The 20056-nt window shown below is 46.6% G+C and overlaps 2 protein-coding genes across 2 annotated transcripts; both read left to right on the top strand.

Annotated features, from left to right (window-relative positions):
- The first annotated feature begins 5488 nt into the window (after nucleotides 1-5488).
- Nucleotides 5489-8183, top strand: MIF (macrophage migration inhibitory factor). Its single transcript, XM_082491669.1, has 3 exons — nucleotides 5489-5819; nucleotides 6928-7100; nucleotides 7951-8183. The coding sequence occupies exons 1-3, from the start codon at nucleotides 5712-5714 to the stop codon at nucleotides 8015-8017; spliced, it is 348 nt and encodes a 115-aa protein (XP_082347795.1). The 5' UTR covers nucleotides 5489-5711; the 3' UTR covers nucleotides 8018-8183.
- An 818-nt stretch (nucleotides 8184-9001) lies between these two features.
- DDX51 (DEAD-box helicase 51) lies at nucleotides 9002-19485 on the top strand. Its single transcript, XM_082491646.1, has 16 exons — nucleotides 9002-9040; nucleotides 9177-9586; nucleotides 9986-10230; nucleotides 10357-10507; nucleotides 12011-12156; nucleotides 12536-12607; nucleotides 12795-12901; nucleotides 13425-13533; nucleotides 14108-14253; nucleotides 14965-15160; nucleotides 15818-15933; nucleotides 16026-16142; nucleotides 17079-17180; nucleotides 17635-17698; nucleotides 17913-18047; nucleotides 18900-19485. Exons 1-16 carry the CDS (start codon nucleotides 9018-9020, stop codon nucleotides 18939-18941), a joined length of 2181 nt encoding a protein of 726 aa, XP_082347772.1. The 5' UTR covers nucleotides 9002-9017; the 3' UTR covers nucleotides 18942-19485.
- Nucleotides 19486-20056: the final 571 nt, after the last annotated feature.

Genomic DNA, 20056 nt, shown 5'->3' with positions numbered 1-20056 from the left:
TTCTGGAGGTACTGCAGGTCACCGAGCTCTTGCAGCACCTGGACTTTCTACCCAAAATTTAAAGTCAATAAAGATGATACTACAGGGTCCTCCTTCCAACAGTGTACCTGGGCTGAGCATCCAGAACTCGTCTTTCAGAAGGTAATTGTGCACACTGGCATTGAAGGTTGCAAAATAGCAGGCAGGGAAGTATCTTTGCCACAGGGCAACTTAATAACAAGAGTGAAACTATTTGCATTTTGGTAAGTGGTGAAAAGCATCTCTGAGTGCCTGGGACTACTTTATTTATTTTGTGTTACTAATATTTTTAGTTAAGAATACAGCCATTCTGCAATAGATGAAAGAATTGTAATGGGAGTGCCTGTTCCCCAATTGTATGTCATGGGAATGTGATTGGATTTAATACCTTCTCATCTTTGTGAATTGTAGGAAAATGTTTAGGAACCCTGGAAGTGCAATGAAGCATATGCAGCAGAATTTCAAAAGCATAACTGACAGGCATATAGCTATTTTCACTGCAGTTTAAGTACACAAATACCGTCCTGGATCTTCAAAACTCTTCCTAACATGGCAAAGGAAAATAATATTCTCTTCTTCTTCCAACAGTATCTAGCAATACAAATATCTCCAGATCAGCTGATGTCCTTTGGTGGCTCCACAGACCCCTGTGCATGTGCTTTCTCTACAGCATCGGCAAGATAGGGGAGCAGGAGAACAAGGTCTACTCCAAATAGCTTTGTGACATGCTGAACAAACATCTGAAAATACCATCTGACAGGTGAGCAACTTGTCTGACATGACTTTCCTCAGATTGTTAAAACTACTAATCCCACACTTGTCCTTCGGTGTTCTTCTATTAATGTTCTACTTGAAGAGGCTAAATGCCAAGTCAATAGAGCAACTCTCCAATTAAAAAGAGGAAAGGAGCAACTGCATGAGCTGCAAAGCCAATGCCCAGAAGCAGTAAAATTTCTTTTAGTTAAAATGATGGAGACTCATGCACTGTATGTACCCACAGATCTTGTATATGAAAGAGCCCAGGTACAGACACAATAACTTGATGTTATTAAATTGATAACTTGAGTAACATGTACCAACACTTCCCTACTGCATGTGGGGTACAAGGGGAGGTCTATTACAAAAGCTTTCACTTACATAAAAGCATTTCTAGTCCTTTTCCTGAAGGTACAACAACCTGCTCCAGAAATGACTGTAAAAACACAGCATCCTAAGAACCTTAAAACAAGAAGTAGAAAAATACCAGGAACTCCGGAATACAAGTAGACAAGGCCTTAAAAGGGGGGTCTGAGGGGGGATTTGGGGGGTGTGCATATGTAACACTCAAACATGCCTGCCAAGACTTGCAAAAGGAAGTTGTAACTTGCCGAGATGCAGCGCAGGCCTGAGAAGTGTGAAGCCCTGGGGGCAGCCTACAGCATGGCTGTGTAAGTCCCACTGCAGAAACACCCTGGCCAGCAGCTAATGGTGTCTCTCTTCCATTTCAGAATCTATGTCAGCTTCTTTGAGATCAGTGCTGGAAACGTAGGCTGGAACAACACCACCTTTGCTTGAGGTGCCCTCGGGTGGTAACAGCTTATTCCTGAACGTAGCTTTTTAGCACTGCAGCTCTAGTCATGTTACTGATTATCTGGCACAAACGCAAAAGGCAGTGGTACCTTAATCACTGCTACCCACTGCTGTTTAACATCTTGTCTGCTGGTTAAATAAAAGTAAAAATCCATCAGGACCCTTATGACTGATACTGTCTTGTTATTCTGGAAAGGCTTGTGGCTGAGATGGAAAGCGCTTTCTCAAAATACTCTTAAAAAAAGCTTTTTGTTTTTAAAAGCAATTTAGTTTTTTGTGTGAAGATGAAGACTCCATTTGGGTATGCCTTTGCCCTGTTCATGCTGGACAGCCTGGCCAAATCTAAATACAGCTATCTTGACCTGATTTCAAAATACACTCACATTTAAGTCAATAGACGTGGCTATCAATGTGGCATATGACCCTCCCTTCAAAAGGAGAAAAGACATGATTGCCTCTTATTTAAAAGGGATGGATTGAAGACCAGATCCTCCTTGGATCTTAACAAGGACCTCTAGCTGCATACCAGAAAAACTCATGCTGCAAGAGCCTCCCCAGGCTCAAGATGGGCAGAGGGAGTAAGTGGAAAAACACACGGTTTGCCATTCTGCCCTCCCCTTTTCATCCATTGAACAATTTGCAGTGACAGTGAAGATCAGAGCACAGCTCAAAAGAGGCAGAGGCACAGTGAGCCATTCCCAGAGGCCAAAGTAATGAATTACTTACAAAAGGAAGATTTCCATATAAATATTTATTATTCAAGCCCTTGGTCAAATAAGAGCACTTGCTTTCAAAGTAAAAGAGAAAGATTGAGTACAGATCCCTTTCTGGAATCTCTGAAATTAGGTGTATTGTGACTTTTTTTTTTTTTCTGGAAGAACAAAGCCATTTCACTGCTGTTCTGAGCTCTATTGTGAACATCCCTTTTTGTTCCTATCACAGCTTTGCTTTGCAGCCACAGTCTTTAAATACAAGCCTGTACCTCAATCTGCAAAAATGCTTTGTTGAGATAACAAATGAAAGCTGCTTTGGTGAGTCAAAGCAGCACAGCCGAGGAAGCAACATGCTACTTAGCATCTAAACACAGTATATTTTATTAAATATTTTTTGTTTCACTCAATGCCTTGCAGAGCTGCCCAAGGAAGGAAGAGGTAGGTAGTCTTTTGGCAGAACTGCTTATGGAGAATGGCTATGAAGCCCCTAAACACAGCAGGACCTTACTATGGGGAAGCAGTTTCCTTGTCTAGAAATCAACCTGCCTTCTTCATAGAGCCACTACAGAGCTCAAAGAATGCTTCTGCTTTCTGTTCTTGGAGCCACAGCACCACCATTGTCTGTTCTCCTGATTCCTTCTCCCTCGTCCAGTTGCTCTGTGCTCAGGTTTTGACTGTGATGCAGCTGGGTACGCACAACTACAACTCGTGAATGCCACAGCCCTGCTATTTGCTGTCAGCCTCCACAAAAGGCTTCAGCCTGCCCCATGTATTTTCTGAAGCCTTTCTATGCTAGGTGCTTTCAGAGTTATTGTCGGAGCGTCCAAACCCTGAAATGTGTGTTCCTAAGGTACATCATGGCACAAGTACAAATAAGACCACCTCTACTTGCTAACAATCCATATACTCTGTAACAGGGAAGAGGGCCATGCTGCCATCCAGTGTCACCTGGACAGGCTGGAGAGCTGGGCAGAGAAGAACTTAATGAGGTTCAATAAAAGCAAGTGCAAGGTCATGCACCTGGGGAGGAAGAATGCAAAGCACCAGTATAGGTTAGGGGTGGACCTGCTGGGAAGTAGTTCTGAGGAGAAGGATCTGGGGGTCCTAGCAGACAATAAATTATCCATGACCCAGCAATGTGCCCTTGTTGCCAAAAAGGCCAATGGAATCCTGGGCTGCATAGGGAAGAGTGTAGCCAGTAGGTCGAAGGTCATTCTCCCCCTCTACTCTGCACTGGTGAGGCCACAACTGGAATACTGTGTCCAGTTTTGGGCTCCCCAGTTCAAGAGGGACAGGGAACTGCTGGAGCAAGTCCAGCGAAGGGCAACTAAGATGATTAAGGGATTGGAGCATCTGCCTTATGAGGAAAGGCTGAAAGAGCTGGGACTCTTTAGCCTGGAGAAGAGAAGGCTGAGTGGAGATCTTATTAATACTTACAAGTATCTAGAGGGTGGGTTGAAGGAGGATGGAGCCAGGCTCTTTTCAATGGTTCACAGTGACAGGACGAGGGGTAATGGGCACAAGTTAGAACATAGGAAGTTCCATCCAAATACACAGAAAAACTTCTTTACGGTGAGGGTGACAGAGCACTGGCACAGGCTGCCCAGGGAGGTTGTCGAGTCCCCTTCTCTGGAGATTTTCAAGACCCGCCTGAATGCAGTCCTGAGTAATGTGCTCTAGGCAATCTTGCTTTAGCAGGGTAGTTGGACTAGATGATCTCTAGAGGTCCCTTCCAACTCTGAAACTCCATGATTCCATGAAAAGCTCTCTCTGCTTCTGCCACATCATTAGAATGCTCTTGGTATATTTCTGTAAAAGACCTTACCTTTCATTTGTTTGCTCTTAGACACATTTCTTCATTGTTCTTATTTTAATTACAGGTAATTGTGTTTTAAGACAGATGCTGTTTATCCAGAACATGTGTGTGTGTGGAGCGATCTCTTGAGGGAGAGGTGTGCACAAGTACATTGGTATTTGGTTAACTTCCAAAAATGAATCTTTAGAAGCTATGAAAATGTATGCACTGCTTCTTTCTTAGTCAAGGGGGAAAAGGAGAATGAAATTGCGGATGTCTCTCCATTGTGTGGCAGCATGGCCAGGGTCTGCCACTTTGGGCCTGGCAGGCCACACAGCAAGGATACCGGTGGTGCCAAAATTCCCACCCCACCTCCATGCAACAACACTGGGAGGCAGGAACAGGGGAGGAATATGTGGGTTTACACAATGGCAGGGAGCTGACAATACTAGTTCTTACTAGCACTGTTAATCACTAAAAAAGCAAATGCTGCAGTACTGCCAGTTCTCAGTGTTATAGCCTGTGTTACCCCAAAGCATTCCCGTACAATACCATCCCTTACTCTTTGTTCAGGACTAGGTGTGTTCAGATGTGTAACATGTATGTATGGTCAAGCTTTCTAGCATCAGCAGCAGCGCTGGGACTTTGTTAAAAATTAACATGTGCTCAATTTCTGTGTGTAAAATGTCTGTGTGGAGCAGGCTCTGGGCCTGATTCTCTTTAGCCTTCCCGTGAGTCATTTCAAGCAATGCAGCAGAGAGCTGCGCGGCAGTCACGGCAGAGCCGTGCCCTCTGCAGCCTACGTGCATCGCATCACACAGCCCAGCGGAAGGATCATCTCTCGGGCTGCCTCTCACCTCCGAATAGACACGCACCCTTTCATTTCTAAGAAAAAAAAAAAAAAAAGATCACTTCTGCCTTTATCCAGTAGAAAAATATGATATGCAAATAAGGATGATGAGGAGTAATGTATCAGTTTCAATTTGACTGGAAAATGTTAGAGAATAATTAACATGCAGCACATCAGACATTTCAGCTTACATTGTGTTAAAACTATGAACAAAAATAAAACAAAAAATGTACAAATGTGCCTCTATTTTGCAAAAGAAAATAATTCCCTTGGGAGCCAGGACTAGTATCCCTTTTTGCAACTGCCAAGCTAGCGCCTGTAGCCCTTTTTGGCCCTGATCCTGCAAAAGCCAGTGGGAGTGCTACAGCAGTAGTACCACATGCGCTGATACCAGGTTATGTATGAACTACGCAGCGCAGCAGGACTCAGTTCCAGGGAGGAGCCTATAACATACCCTCAAAAAATGCTCAATGGTAGTAACAAAGCAAACGAATAACGGGGGAAAAGGGGGGAGAGTTCTGGCCGGGACGCCGCCGCGGTAGGGAAGCCGGAAGCCGTAAGCCGCAGCAAAGCCAGCAGACCGGGGAGGCCGTCTCCCCCCTCCGCCCCCTCCCCCGCCTCGCCGGGCGCGGCCCCTTTAAGGCCGGCACGGCCCCGCGCGCACTAAAAGCTCTGCCGCCGCCGCCTGACTCCACTCTGCCGTCACTCATCTCACCGCACCGCTCCGCTCCCGCCGTCGGCCCCGCCGCCTCCCGTCGCCGCCACCATGCCCATGTTCGCCATCCAGACCAACGTCTGCAAGGACGCCGTGCCCGACAGCCTGCTGGGCGACCTCACCCAGCAGCTGGCCAAGGCCACCGGCAAGCCCGCGCAGGTGAGGGCGGGCGGGCGGAGGGCCCGATGCTGCCGCAGGCAGGAGGGCCGCGGCCCGGCGGCAGCGGGCGCCGCACCGGGATGAGGCGAACACGTGCGCGGCGCTCGGTACCGAGAGGAAACCCCGGCGGGGCGGCCACGGGGCTGCGCCCGCTCTCACGCCCGCCCGGGGCGGAGGGGCCGCGGCCGCCGAGGGGCGGGGGGACTGCGGGCGGGGCGCAACGGGACTGCGGGCCCCCGCTGCTCCGGGGGAACGGGCCTGTGCCCGTCCACCCCCCTCCGCGCCCCCCGCTCGCGGCAGCCCTCTGAGGGAGCCGCGGCGCGGCGGGCAGGCCTCCTGCTGCCTCTGGCTGCGCTGCAGCCCGTCCCCAGGCCGTGGGGCTCCCGGAGACCACAGGTCTGGGCGCCCGGAGCTGCAACCTGACCCGCAGGAAGCGCGGTCCTCGGGTAGCAGAGTCACCGGGAGTTTGTCTGTGCTTGTGCCCGGCAGTCGGGGTTTCAGCCGCGGAGCTGTGCCAGCGGCACGTCTGGTGGAAGGGGCTGGTACCCGCCGGGCCGGCGAGTCTCTGGCAGAGCGGAGTAACGGATACGGGAGCTCTCCTCCGGGCTGCTCCCGGTTATCCCGGGATCGGATGCGGCCCCGTGTGGGCCAGACCGCTGCAGTCTGAGAAGTAAAAGCCCGATAAGGCTGAGTTGCAGCCAGGCTCTCAGGCAGGCCCGGTGGCTCAGTCAGTGATTTGAGGGTGTGAATTCTGGCACGCAAATACAGTTTTAAGGCCTTTATCTCCTGCCGTGTGCTCTTTGCCCCATGCAGCGGCAGTGCTGCGGCAGGCAGGAGTACCTGTCACCAGGGGCTTCACACAAACACAACCTTCGTTCCTAAAACTGAGAGCCAGGCTGGAGGGATCCCCGCAGCACGCCCTGCCACACCACCCATCTGGGCTGCAGCCTCCCAAGGCTGTAGAGGGCAGGGCCAGCACGCTGCCTGGCCCCAGCCGTGGGCTGCAATACAGCACACAACTGCACTGTTTGCAGTTGGTACCTAAAGAAAGTTTGTATTGGGAGATGGAAGGTGAGATATCCTATAACTGTGTGTTCTCTTACTGCAGTACATAGCTGTGCACATCATACCTGATCAGATGATGTCCTTTGGGGGCTCCACTGATCCCTGCGCGCTCTGCAGCCTTTACAGCATCGGCAAAATAGGAGGGCAGCAGAACAAGACTTACACCAAGCTTCTGTGTGATCTGATCTCTAAGCACTTGCATGTATCTGCAGACAGGTAAGGCTGGGACATGACGTTATTAACCTTGTTTGTCTCTCTCTGAAACTGCTTGAAAAGTTCATTTAAAAATACAAGAAGCCAGGAATAAGCCCATGTATTGGAGAAAATACAAAGTGATCTGCAGCATTTTCATGTCCAGTTAAGATTTTAATGCCTGCATCCTCTGTTACATGGCTTCCTGTTCTCAGAGTAGGGAAAAATCCCAGAGGACTGACAAAGTTGTAGAGCATGTCTTTTGCCTTTGAGGTGTGATGTCTTGTCCTCTGGTGAAGGGAGACTGAAAGCACAAGGGAGGAGCAGTAACAGGCTGGAGCTGACAGGCCAAGTAGAAAGCAGCAGACTGTGAACAGCTCCCTCGCAGGCTGCGGGGGCCTTGGGAGCATCTGCGTGCAGCGGTGAAGGATGGGAAGAACCTGCTGCCACTGACGTGCTGGAGTTGGAAGGGAGAAGAGCAGAGCCGGCCCCGAGGGCCTGCTTGGCTTTCATAAGGCTGCCTGTCTGTTTGACACGTGTGATGGACCGCAGTGCTCAGAAACAAAAGGTTTTGATCTCTGGAAATTCTTGACAGGCTGCTAACCAAAATCTGTCTGGTGTCTGAATAGAACCTGACTGGAGAAGAGTTTGTATTTTAAAAAAACAAAAATAGTACAATTCCACGTACTCCAAGGAACATTGATTGTTGGAGGCTCTGCCAGAGAAGTTATCTAGATTTCAGTAAAAATAAAGCTTGAAATTTCTGGGGAATAGGAAGCACTGTTTGCTGTTCTCTGTTGTCCTGTCTAGCTCATTACTTATATAAATGAGTTAATAAGGTTATTGTTTGTGTGTTCCTGTGCCCCTTCTGCAGGGTGTACATCAACTACTTTGACATGAATGCTGCCAATGTGGGCTGGAATGGTTCCACCTTTGCATAGAGCCCTGCTGTCTGTCCGAAGAGGCTGCTCCTGGACCTACCCTCCTGCCCCTTTGCAGCAACCACCACACAAATGGCCCTGTGTTGCATTTTGTGCACTCTCACAGATTGATGGATCCTTGCTAGTGTGTTTAAATATTGCTGCTTCAACATTCCTCTGTTTTCTTTGTGTAGAAAACAAATAAAGATTTAGAAGTAAGCTGTCTGGTGTTGGCTTCGGCAGGTTGGGGATGGAATTAGGCAATCAGCAACGCATCTTTCTCACTCTGATTGCTAAAGCAAACAAAGGGAACACTTTGGGTTTGTTTCCATTTCTCAGACCTGGTATTTCACAGTATGGTTAGACTGAGCAGCAGCTGACTGACAGCACTGGAGGGTGTTTTACCTTGCTGTAGGTGCCTTCAGGGCTTCATGTTACTCAGAGTTTCTTCTGGCTATGTCCTCAGTTGCCACAGCAGGAGCAGTCCTTGGGCCAGCCCTGTGCCAGCTGCTTCAGAGAGGCTTTCCTCTAACAATGTGCCAGCTGTGTGGGGCCAAGCAAGCAGGAAAGGAGTTCTTTTGCTCACTGAGTCGAAATGCTGTTATCTGCATTGCTTATGCTAGCACCCTTCCGGCAGCCAGGGATGGCCCTCGGTGCTGTGGGAGCCGTGCAGGGGCCTGTGGTGCTGTGGTAAGCCTCTGTGCTGTCTGCCAGGCTGTGCCCTCCTGGGCCTCGGTGTCTCAGGGCAGGTTCCCGCCATGCGGGGCTGGGGGAGGCCGCGACCGAGGCGCTTTTCTCCCCTCAGCAATTCGCTTCCCCACCACCTTCCCGGCCTTCCTCCTCTTGCGCTCCCCCTCAGCCGCCATTCCCGCCACAGCCGCTCTCCCCTCAGGGGCCGCGCGCGCTCCAGCCCCGCCCCTCCCGGCAGGTGGCGCGTGCCCGCCCCCGCGCCTTCTGGAGCCTTCCGCCACGCGGCCTCGGCTGACGTCATCTCCGTGCGCCTGAGCGGCGCGGCGCGGTCATGGCGCTCTTCTGCATCAATAGGTACCCCCTGCCGCGGGCGCTGCCTCTCCCCGGCCCGGCCCGAGCCCGGCGTCCCCCCGCGGCGCGGACCCGAGCGGGCGGGGCCGGGCCGGGCGGGCGGGCTGTGCCTGAGGAGGTTTTGTCTGGGCCGTTTCAGGTACGGCGGGGAGGAGGAGCAGGAGGAGAAGGGGGCCGAGGCGGAGGAGCGGGCTCGGGTGCTGCTGGAGCGGCTGCGGCAGCAGGCGAAGGCCCGGCAGCTGAGGAAGCAGCAGGAGCAGGAGGCGCAGCCCGAGGGAGGGGAAGGGGATCTCCCCGGAGGAGCCGGCCCGGGGGCCGCGGGGCTGAGCCCCGGGGGTGAAGCCTGGGGAGGAAGAAGGAAGAGGAAGGGGGAGAGCGAAGAGCGGGCCCGCGCGCAGGGACAGAAGAAGCTAAAGAAGAAACAACAGTCTGGCAGCTCTTCTGAAGAATGGGCGGATGCTGAGGAGGCAGCAGGTGGCAGCACTCCATCGAAGAAGAAGAAAGAAAATAGAAGAAAATCGAAAGTGCCGCAAGAGAAGACTGAAGCAGGTAACGACAAACTGAGGCCGTAGGATTTCAGTTCATTGTGGTTGACAGTCCTCCGCAGAGATAGTAGACACAGGTTGTTCTTTGAGTAACTTGTAGAAATTGTCTGGTGATAAATTTTGTTTTCCTCTGCTTAATATGTTCCCAAAGTAATTCCTTTTTTTTAGGGGAAAGCCCCATATTGCAAACTTTGAGGATCAGTTTAGTGTAAGGGTAGAAGCGTGTCACCTCAGCCTTCAGTTGCCTCCATACCAGCGAAGAAATGTTTTGCCTTTGCACTTGGATTTAGGAAGAGGAGCTTGCAAGTTGTTGCTTAAGTCCTACGTTGTAAAATGTTCCCTACATCCCTTTTCTGTAGAGGTTCTGACCTGCAGCTTTGTATTCCTGTTATCCAAATTCCAGATTCTGAAGAAGACATCAAACAACAGGAAAACAGAAGCAACCTTAACAATAAGCCTTCTAAAAGGAAGAAAAGGGATGCGGAAACAGAGGAAGCTGAAACAAGGAAGAAAAACAACAGTGGAAGAGCTGAAGGAGATCAAAGCACAAAGGCAGAGCTATCCTTAAGAGCCTCGGAGGAAGAGGCACGTCCTCCACCCTCCAGTTTGGTGGTTCTTGGAGACTACGACAGAAAGCCAGTGCAGAAGGTAACTAGCTTGACTGAATTTTGATGATGATCGGGAAGGAACTAGCATCTTGCCAGCTTATTTTATGTATGGCATTGTCTGTTTAACAGCAGAAATGCTTTGTTATTCTCCTTTCCCCCACCTCAGGTTCAGCCCTTCTTACCACAGTGGCTCGCTCAACCCAAACTAGTGCAAAAACGTATCAAAGATAATCTAGTTCCAATCAGAGAAGTCCCAGGAATTCATCCCAGGCTGTTGAAAAAGCTGCAAATGAATGGGATAGAGTCCTTTTTTCCAGGTACCTTCATAGTGCTTTTGTGTCTTTCTAAACTGACTTACGTAGTTCCTGCAGTCTGTTGCTGTATATTTTATGTAGTCAGTGAAGTAAAATATAGAACAAAACCAAGTTTAGTGCATCAAAGTGATCGTAGTATTTTTAACCCTTCACTTTCAAAGCTTTATTTAGGCAGAGTAATGGAAGTCTGTTATCTAGTCATAAATGCAGCTCCACAAAATATGGTGGCTTGAAGTAATAGCTCACAGCTGCCAAAAGAGGGAGGTCTCGTGTCCTCACATTTCCCCCCTGATGCCAGGCATGTGTTTTAGTTCCTTACCCTCTACCATCTCTGCTTCTAATTAGACCTCTCTGGGAACCTGTTCAACTCATTAAAGCAGCAGAAAACTGTTCAAGAAAAAAAAAAAAAAAAGCTGTTGGTTTTCCATTATTTTATCAGTTTTGCAGACAAGTACAATAAATGCCAGCTTCTAAATAAGTAGAAGCACGACTGGGAGCAGGGATAAGGAAAGGGAGAGAAGGGAATAAGGTGGGATCTCTGACCTTCAGCAAGTTACTTGGTCCAGCTAAGTTTAGAGATTTAGACTATATCGGAGACTCATCAAGGTTACATTGGAAAGCCAGCGCGTGTTTTGCCTTTTTAAGTATGCTGTTACATTACGTTTTAATGTATGTGCTATTGCTTATTTTGTTCTGGGAGATCTTAACAGGTTTCCGATAGCAACTTCTTGTGTTTTCTCATAAATCAAGTCCAGCTTATGGCACTTGGTAGTAGATAAATCAAGCAGTGACATGCTCTGTCTGCCAGAGATAGTGTCCACTGAAGTCATGCGTCGTATGCATCACTGAGTACGGTCTTGTCACAGAGCTAGATCCCCTGGCTGCTAAACCTCGTAGATAAACCGAAGTTGGGCCAGTTTTTCAGGGCTTCTCATGGGGCAGGGAAAGGAGAGAGTTCATGGATGATAGACAAAGCTGTTGTCTGTACAGGACTCTTTCTGTCAGTTGTCCTGTACTCTCCTGCAGCGAACGTGACTTACTTCAAAGCCCGTAGTAGTTGTGCATTTTGCTCCTTGGCAGATAAGCCTGCATTGCCATGTTGTATATTCTATGTTTATGTAAGAGTAGTTTGTACTTCAAAGAAAGGATGCTTACAGACAAATATTCTTAAGTTTTAAATCTGCCCAGTGCCATCCAAACATGAGAACAAGAAGGCAGATATGAGTATAAAACAATATTTAACGCAGTAACATCCTATCTGAGCACTAGAAATAGCTGAATTCTTGGAGAGGGTATTCAGTGTTTTGAGTGAATGCTCTGTGTTCAATGCTAAGCTCCCATGAGTCAACAAGAATCAGGTGAAGCCAGATAGCATCTTTATTTTAGGTCTATAGCAACAGCAGCACAGATGTGGAAACGGATTCATTGTATACAAGTGCTCTTCTGGATACAGTGGTTTTAGCCCAGTTAACTCTGTAGTTAATGTGTCTTTCCATTTTTGTTCAGTTCAGGCAGAGGTTATTCCTGCTATTCTCCAGAGTGCATCCAATGGGTATCTGGTGGGGCAGGGAGGATACCGCCCCAAAGACATCTGTGTCTCGGCACCTACTGGCAGTGGTAAAACCCTGTCTTTTGTCATACCCATAGTACAGGTGAGTTTACCCCCAGTGAAATATCTGTAGGGAAGATGCTGGGGTTGCTTTTCTTCAAGCAAAACCTGAACTAGGGAGCTGTGAGCTGCCCTGAACCTGAGTAGGTTAAAAAGCCAAGGCATTTGTGGCTGCAAAGCAGCAGATTTTTATCTCAGAGCTGTCTGAGAGAGCTCTGTGAGTCCACCTCACGTCAGCACTCCATTCCTTTTCTCAGACAAGAGGCATAGCATTAGGATTTGGGACGGTGGAGGGGGAGTAAAGCGGAAACATAAAACTCCGTGAGGGTGTGTCAAGCCCATCTCTTCTCACTAGGTTAGATACAAGAACCCCCTTCTCTCCCCACAGCTTTCAGGGACTCATTTGGCCTTTGTTTTGGCAGGTTCTGCTACATCGAGTAGTTTGCCAAGTACGAGCTCTGGTTGTTTTGCCCACCAAAGAACTGGCACAACAGGTATGTGGCTCTTCACCTTCTCTCTAAGCAGAACTGGACCAAGACAAAGGCCGGTGCAGTCAATGCTTTGCTTGGCTGTTCTGTGACGCAGGTCAAAGACCTGTCCGGGGATTTGATGTTGTGAGCATAATGGAAAGTATTATTTTAACCGATTTTGTTGTGGCTAACAAAGCCTATCTTTTTGCAGGTGAGTAAAGTGTTCAACATTTATACTGATGGAACAGGTCTGAAGGTCGTTTTGATTACCGGCCAGAAATCTTTTGCAAAGGAGCAGGAAATGCTAGTCCAGAAAAAGTAGGTTAAAAGGTCTTTTGATAAGGTTTATAGAGATTGTAAACTATTTAATCTCAGTAAGCAGAAGTCAAAATATAGGCTGTTGCATCACACCATCATGCAATAATGATTTTGGATAGTGGATTTATGTGCTAGGCACTGGTTGGTCTGTCTTCGTCACAGTGCCTGCTACTATCCCTTTTTTGTGATTGTTATGTGATTGTTACTAGACTTTGGGGGTTCTTCACCAGCTGAGTAGAATGCCAATGTTTACCTTATCCCACAGGTACCAGTGATAGTTGCCGCAAAATTCTGTAACAAAGCTTTTTTTTAAGAGCAATGAAGAATGATTTTTTTTGTTTAAAAGAGGGTTTAGTGTCCAGCACTGCCTTTGCATGCTTTCCAAAGTAAAGTGCGTATTTGAATTTTACTATTTCTCGGCTAAGTGAAAAGTAGGAAAATCTTAAGGTCTGCTGCCAAGCATCTCTGTTGCGTGCTTTATGGTGTAGGGAGAAACTTACCGATGGGCTGCTTGTTCTTTCAGAGTGACAGGCTACTGCAGCCTGGCCGATATTATTGTGGCTACACCAGGCCGGCTCACAGATCACATTAGCCAGACCCCGGGGTTCAGCCTGACGCAGCTTCGCTTCCTGGTGAGTCAGCTCCACAGGTCTCCCGTCTTAGTGCAGTGACCATTACAGCTGTAATTCCTGCTTTGTTCTTGCATGGTACATAAATACTGGAACATAAATGTTGGAACTGTTGTATGGACCTTGTCTATACTCTAGGTTGCTCAGGCAGTAGTCTCAAGATTAGAAGTTTTATTCCAACTCGTGACACCCAAGTATCCACCTGCTTGCCCTTCTCTCTTAGCCTCTTGCAAACACACACTCAGAGTAAAGACTTATCAATCGAGGTCGGTAAGTTATCAGTGTAGTAGCTTCCATCATATGGGAGTCTGTGCAGAGACATAGTTGCAATCTTATTGAGGATATGGAGACCTTTATTTCTTATTCAGATATGTGGATTGGATTTATGTGCAAATGAGTTTGTGTGTAGTTTGAATGTCAGGCTGGCTATTGACCCACTGAAACAAAAGCAAAGTTCAGTTTTGGGGTAGAAACTTCTGCTTTCATTTGATAATGATAATACTACTAAAGGAAAATAAAAGCTGCCTAATGCTAGACAGTATTTAATGAGTAGTGTTTTTCATCCTCGTGAATTCAGATCGTAGATGAAGCTGACCGTATGATCGATGACATGCACCAGAACTGTCTGAACCAAATCGTCAAAGCTGCATTCCAAGTGGAAAACGACTCTGGCTCCAACATGCTTTTTCAGAGGACCAAACCAGGGCCTATAACAGCAGCCAGGTAAGTTGCCAAATGCATTTCGTTGAACTGGTAGCACAGACACCAGCACCTAGATGCCACTGTCCTGCTTCACAGTACTCCCTCACAGGAACTCTCAAAACTTGCTTACCCCAAGAAATGTCTGCCGAAGTAAGGCAGCTTCTTTTTCAAAGCTTGAAAAAGCAGGCAGTGAACAGCTGATACTAGAGGATGTCTTTTCGACTGAATCTTAAGTATTGTATTCTCCATCCTTTCCTTAACGAGACAAAAGGAGCATCAAAAGAATGCACAAATATTGCAAGTCTGTGATTCATTTGCACAGTAACTATAGTAATGTCCTCTGGCAAGCTGAGTAATGGATTTGAAGGAAAACTCTTGGAATTATCTATCTGCAGCTGCTGTTTTCATACAGTGTGGTAGAGATGTGCCAGAAACTGAGATCAGCAACCAAGGAAGGAAGCAACTAGAATGAGGACGGGGTAACTAGGATGCAAGGATCTGCGCAGGGGTAACGGATGCGGGTTGGGCAGTTGGTTGAGAGTGCTGATCAGTTCCATCTGTGAACTCCACCATAAAACAAGGGTGGAAAAGAACCTACAGGAAAGGCCCAGGGCAGGAAAAGAGCATCAAAGAGAGTTAATTGCTTCCCTCATAACATCATCTGAAAGTACTTGTGAAGGAACTCCTTTGCCCCATCCTCAAAGCTCAATTTCTGTGTGCTATTTATTTCAGCTCCTGCTATCCTCAGATACCCTTACAGAAACTGCTGTTTTCAGCCACGCTGACCCAGGACCCAGAGAAACTGCAGCAGCTGGACTTATTCCAGCCTCGCCTCTTCACATCTGTCTATTCTGAGAAAAAAACGCTCGGAGATGGAACAGAGACTGAACAAGATACTGAGAAATACACACTCCCTGAGGGGCTATCGGTATGACATTAATCCTCTTGAATAAATTATACTTGAAGATTTGTTTAACTGTGGACCATCTAGTTATGTTTTTACCCTATAAACAATTATGTCTTCCCTATGATTCTTCGCATTACAGAATTGCTGGGAGAAAGTGGCTCTGGGAGTATTTATGATCCAGAGAGCCTTTGAGCATTTGTTTTCTCTTTACTTAGAGTTCATTTGGATAAGTCTGGATTTTATTTTTTTTTTTTTTTTTAATTAAACTTCATGCAAAATTAAGTTTACTGGCAATGGGGAGTAGAGATATGGAGTGATACTAATGTAGCAGCACTTAATCAACTGTCCATCTCAAAGTATGTTGTACAAATATGTATCGCATGCCTTTCAAAGCATGTAGATACAGGTCACCCTGTAGACAAGCGTGCTGTAGACCTGCATGCTGTTACTTGCCATGGAGAAGCGAGAACATTAGAATAGCACAGGTCTCTTGTTGTATCCTCCCAGCCTTTGACAGTGATTGTTCTAAAGGGGGTGGCGTTGTGGGCTCTGGTTTTGCTACTGTTAGTTGCAAAACATCCAAGCCTAGGTAGGTCATGGAAACCTGGTGGGTTTCAGAGAAGATAGGCTTGGCAAGAAGTAATTTCTGTCTCTGAACTTCTTCCCTGTCAACTGCAGCAATGTTATGTGCCTTGTGATCTGAATTCCAAGCCTTTGCTCCTCTTGCATTTCATGCTGACAATGAAATTTACCCGTGTGCTGTGCTTTACCAACTCCAGGGAAGCTTCTCACAGGTGAATATATTAATGAGATCGCTATAGTAGGTATCTGCCAAGTAATGTTACAGAGGTAATGAAGTCACCATTTCTATCCTGTTTACCTACAGATTGTTCCTGCTGGTTCAAGCCTTTGGTGGAGTCACTGTGGCTGAATTTTCTTCTCGGTTATCTCCAAACGAGAGACAGAAAACCATGAAGGAATTTGAACAAGGGAAAATACAACTGTGAGCATGATGATGAGTTTCCTGTGTGTCTTCTAACATAGGCTATCTGTAGCGAGAAAAACTAGTTAGAACTAAGAACACAGTGAAATGGGGTCCTCTGTAAAACAAAGTGTGCAGGAGCCAATTTGTAGAATGGGTGTGAGACTTGTGACTTTTGAAGTTTACCCTGCATGTAACTTGACCTGTTCTAATCTGGCTGTAATCTGAATTTGTGTGTTATTTTATAACAAGCAGTAAATGTAACTGCTTGTTGATGTAGTTGCCCAAAACACACACAGTTCTGAAAATCTTAAGTTTAATGTGTGTGTTTGGGGTCTGGCACTTGTTGGAAGAAAACAGATGTTGGTGCTAGAACTATATCTAGTATTAGTGCTTCCTACCAAAGAAATCCCTGATCGGACTGGCATACAGGTTTACTTCTATCCACGTGTTTGATTTGCTTTGTGATTTCGGTAGCTATATGGGATTGCATCTGTGGAATGTCTCCAAGAGGAAGGTAAATACTTATTTTCTGGATTTTCTTTTTATACAAACCCTGTGCTTACATTCATCCTACTACTGGAATTTCACACTTCTGTGTTCAGTGCCCTTATGGAATGTTCAGAAAACTTACAGGTTTGTAACCTCCAATATGGTGGGAGCCATCTGGCTTAGTGCCGCATGCTTGGAGAACCTGGAAACACCTGGTAACTTTTCATGTGCAACAGTAGGTGACAAACCTGTAGTGATGCTTGGAAGCCTGCGGGCAGCTAGTAATGCCAGTGACAATACAGTGTGACTTAGAATGCTGCTGTCGTGCCCAGAGGTCAGAGGCAGGCAGCCCAGTTTGAACAGAGATTAGCAAGAGTTGTGCTGTGTTCACTTGTGTTTCACTTGTGTGTGGGTAGTGCAAGAGATGTTACCTGAAAATAACCATATATATATGTTTAAAACCAGGTTAATCAGCACAGATGCCACTGCACGAGGGATTGACATTAAAGGAGTGAATTATGTAATAAACTATGATGCGCCTCAGTTCATCAGGACATACATTCACCGGTAAGAGAATCAGGAACAAAAGGAAGATGTTTGAGCTTGGTTTATTTTGAAATATTTAGCAAAGGTGACATGCACTTAAAAGGGGCTTTTAGCTTTGGATTTTTTGTTTACTTTAATATGCAAAAAGCTTTCTAATCAAAATTAAGCCCCTAGCACCACCAGAGTAATGCAGTACTGAAATGGAGAACTAGTACCCAATTACAGAAAATGTATTTTACAGGAGCATCGAGTATTGGGTTTCTAGATGTTCAGAAAACAGCAGCAGCTCAGCAGCCGTGAACAAGCCCTGGAAGTGTTCATCCTTTGTATCATATGGCTAGTCCTGCTGTGCTAACCTCAAAAAACTTGGAGTCAGACTGTCTTAAATGTGGAGAATTAAAGAATTGCTCTTGGAGCTGATAATGGTAGTGACTACATGGCTAAACTGACCTGATGCTACTTTTTCCATTTTCAGAGTTGGAAGAACAGCTCGTGCAGGAAAAGTAGGCGTCGCTTTCACCTTGGTCCTTAGAATTCAGGTATGTCATAGGTGTGGGATTCGTTTCATAAGGATGTGTGGAGGGACATAAGGAAGATAAGGTTCATACTACTTCCCACCTTTTCCAGTCAGCTGAACTTTGTACTCGGAAACTTCAATTATTTCCTGACCAGGCAGCACATTCCAAAATGTGCTCATTTTTCTGGCTGACAGGCAGTGGGGTGTCTCACCTCCCATGTCTGTTTTGTACACAGGAACGTAGGTTTCTGCGGATGTTGAAGGATGCCGGCATCCAAGACGTAAAGAAGCAACCAGTGAAGGGCAACTCGTTAAAGCCGTTGGTGCAGCAATATGAGGAAGCTCTGTGTAAGCTTGAGAAGACAGTCAAGGTAATTGAAACGGGGAAGAAAATAAAAAAACTAAACTACAGCTTGCACAGTTTATTGCAACTCATGATTAACAGAAGTATTAGTGTCCAGGATCCTTTTCTTTAACTGAGACCTTTCCATTTTGGTGTGAAGGCAGCAATTTTGGGTGCATCATTATGAAATACTCAGAAAGGGTGGGGAGGGGAGATAAGAGAAAGGTAGGCAGCATCCCTGGAGGTATTTAAAAGACGTGTAGATGTGGCGCTTAAGGACATGGTTTAGTGGTAAACTTGGCAGTGTTAGGTTTATACTTGGACTCGATCTTAAGCATGTTTTTCAACCTAAATTATTTTATGATTCTATGATTTTTGGTGTTTCCTTTTCTATTCTTCCTTTCTCTTTGCCTCTGGAGGTGGGATTTTGGCAACTACCCAGAGGAAGGCAAACAAAATGCAGAAATTAAACCTTTTGTCATTACAGTTTTAAGATTAATTTACAGTCATGCTGACTAGAAGGTGGGTATTCCAAGCCAGGAAAGTATTTTCTGCAGGCCCTCCTTTATACTCTAGTGGGAAGGTTGAGAGCTTTCAAACAAAAGCTGGGTAGCATTTAACTCGCCAGATGGGTAGAGTAGGGATCCATAATAGACTTTCTCTGCTGCATGATTTGGGCAAGTGTCCCGCTGTCTAATTGGAGGACTCCTGATAAACACCTGTCCTTGAAAAATGATGATTTTTGAGTTGCAGACTAGCAATGCTTGAAAACTGGGGCAGAAAGGATTATTAAATTGTCCCATTGCTCCCCAAAGTCCTTCCTGTGTGACTCTGAGACGGGGGCATCTTCAGTCACCTTTTCGACCTTAATTTTAAACAGAATGAGCGAGCACAGAAACGAACCGGAATGAATGGAAGATGAGGAGGCTGTGTTTCGTGGCACTGAAGCTGCTGAGCAGGATAGGTCATGGACTACTACCCAGCTCGGTAACGATGAGACCTGGTCCCTGAATGAAGCTGAACGGTTGGCTCCTTAACCTTACCATATCCGAAGTCAGCTCTTACAGGCCTCGCTCCCCTTTCAAGGATGCTGCGAACAGAGTTCAGTTACTGGTTTGAAACAAAATAAAATTAAGGTACAGTTGCCTTGAAGAGGACTTTGCATACGTAAAACTACCACCAGTAAAGAGAAGAGCCGTTACACAGCCCTTGAGCACGGGCCTGTTGGAACTGCCAGTCTGCAATGGTGAGGGCAGTGCCCTTGCCTCTGAACTGGGACAACCACTGGTTCTGTCTTGCTGCACAAGCAGCTGTATCTGCAAATGCATAAACACCTGTACAGTGCCTGTAGTGGAAGTGTGTTTGGAGAGCTGCTCGAGGCTGCAGTGACTGCAACTTTAAAATAAATGCTATATGTATTTTTAAAAGGGTGTGTAATAAAGATTCCTGGGTCCAGGGAGGGAGGTAGCATTGAAAGGATTTTTCACTTCCCTAGTCTTGTGCCTTTCTCTTCATTTTCTTATGTTGTTTCCTTCCAGCATTCAGTACCAGTGGTAATAGCAGGTATTATTAAGTGCTAGATTAATGTTAACGCAGACTAAAATGTCTGATGTCTAATATGAATATACTGGAATTGGATAGTATTGCTGGAAGCCATAAATCTGTACTTGACATATGCCACTGATATTTTTAGCTGCCCCTGGCAGAAGGCTTAGAGCTACCACGTAGCTGGAGTCTGTAACTACCCTCCAAGACCTCTAGCAGGAAGTGTCTCAGCTCTGACTTACTGTTTTGTAAAACAAAAAATATACACCAACATTAGCAATGCATTATTGGAGCAAAATCTTGGTGTGAGGAAGGGTGGTTGCATCTTGTAAAGCTGGGAGCAATGCAGGGTTGTTTTATACCAGTGCAGCAGTGTGTGTCTTCCTACGGTGTGACTACTGCCTTTCTCTCATGCAGTTTTTGCACAGCACGGGTGCCTGGCTGGTGTCACTGGCAGAAATGGAAAGTCTTTTATGCAGGAGCTGCGAGCTC

Source organism: Vanellus vanellus, assembly GCF_965231255.1.
Source record: "Vanellus vanellus genome assembly, chromosome: 16".
NCBI lineage: Eukaryota > Metazoa > Chordata > Aves > Charadriiformes > Charadriidae > Vanellus > Vanellus vanellus.
Note: the sequence above shows the minus strand (reverse complement) of the source record. Positions and strands in the feature narration are given on the sequence as shown.

Bases quoted from the DNA above. Each gene is read 5' to 3' on its own strand.
- MIF (XM_082491669.1), top strand. From the start codon at position 5,712: ATGCCCATGTTCGCCATCCAGACCAACGTCTGCAAGGACGCCGTGCCC. The intron at 5,820-6,927 runs GTGAGGGCGGGC...CTCTTACTGCAG, and splicing joins CCACCGGCAAGCCCGCGCAG to TACATAGCTGTGCACATCAT. The intron at 7,101-7,950 runs GTAAGGCTGGGA...CCCCTTCTGCAG, and splicing joins TTGCATGTATCTGCAGACAG to GGTGTACATCAACTACTTTG.
- DDX51 (XM_082491646.1), top strand. From the start codon at position 9,018: ATGGCGCTCTTCTGCATCAATAG. The intron at 13,534-14,107 runs GTGAGTCAGCTC...TCGTGAATTCAG, and splicing joins TGACGCAGCTTCGCTTCCTG to ATCGTAGATGAAGCTGACCG. The intron at 15,161-15,817 runs GTATGACATTAA...TGTCAACTGCAG, and splicing joins CACTCCCTGAGGGGCTATCG to CAATGTTATGTGCCTTGTGA.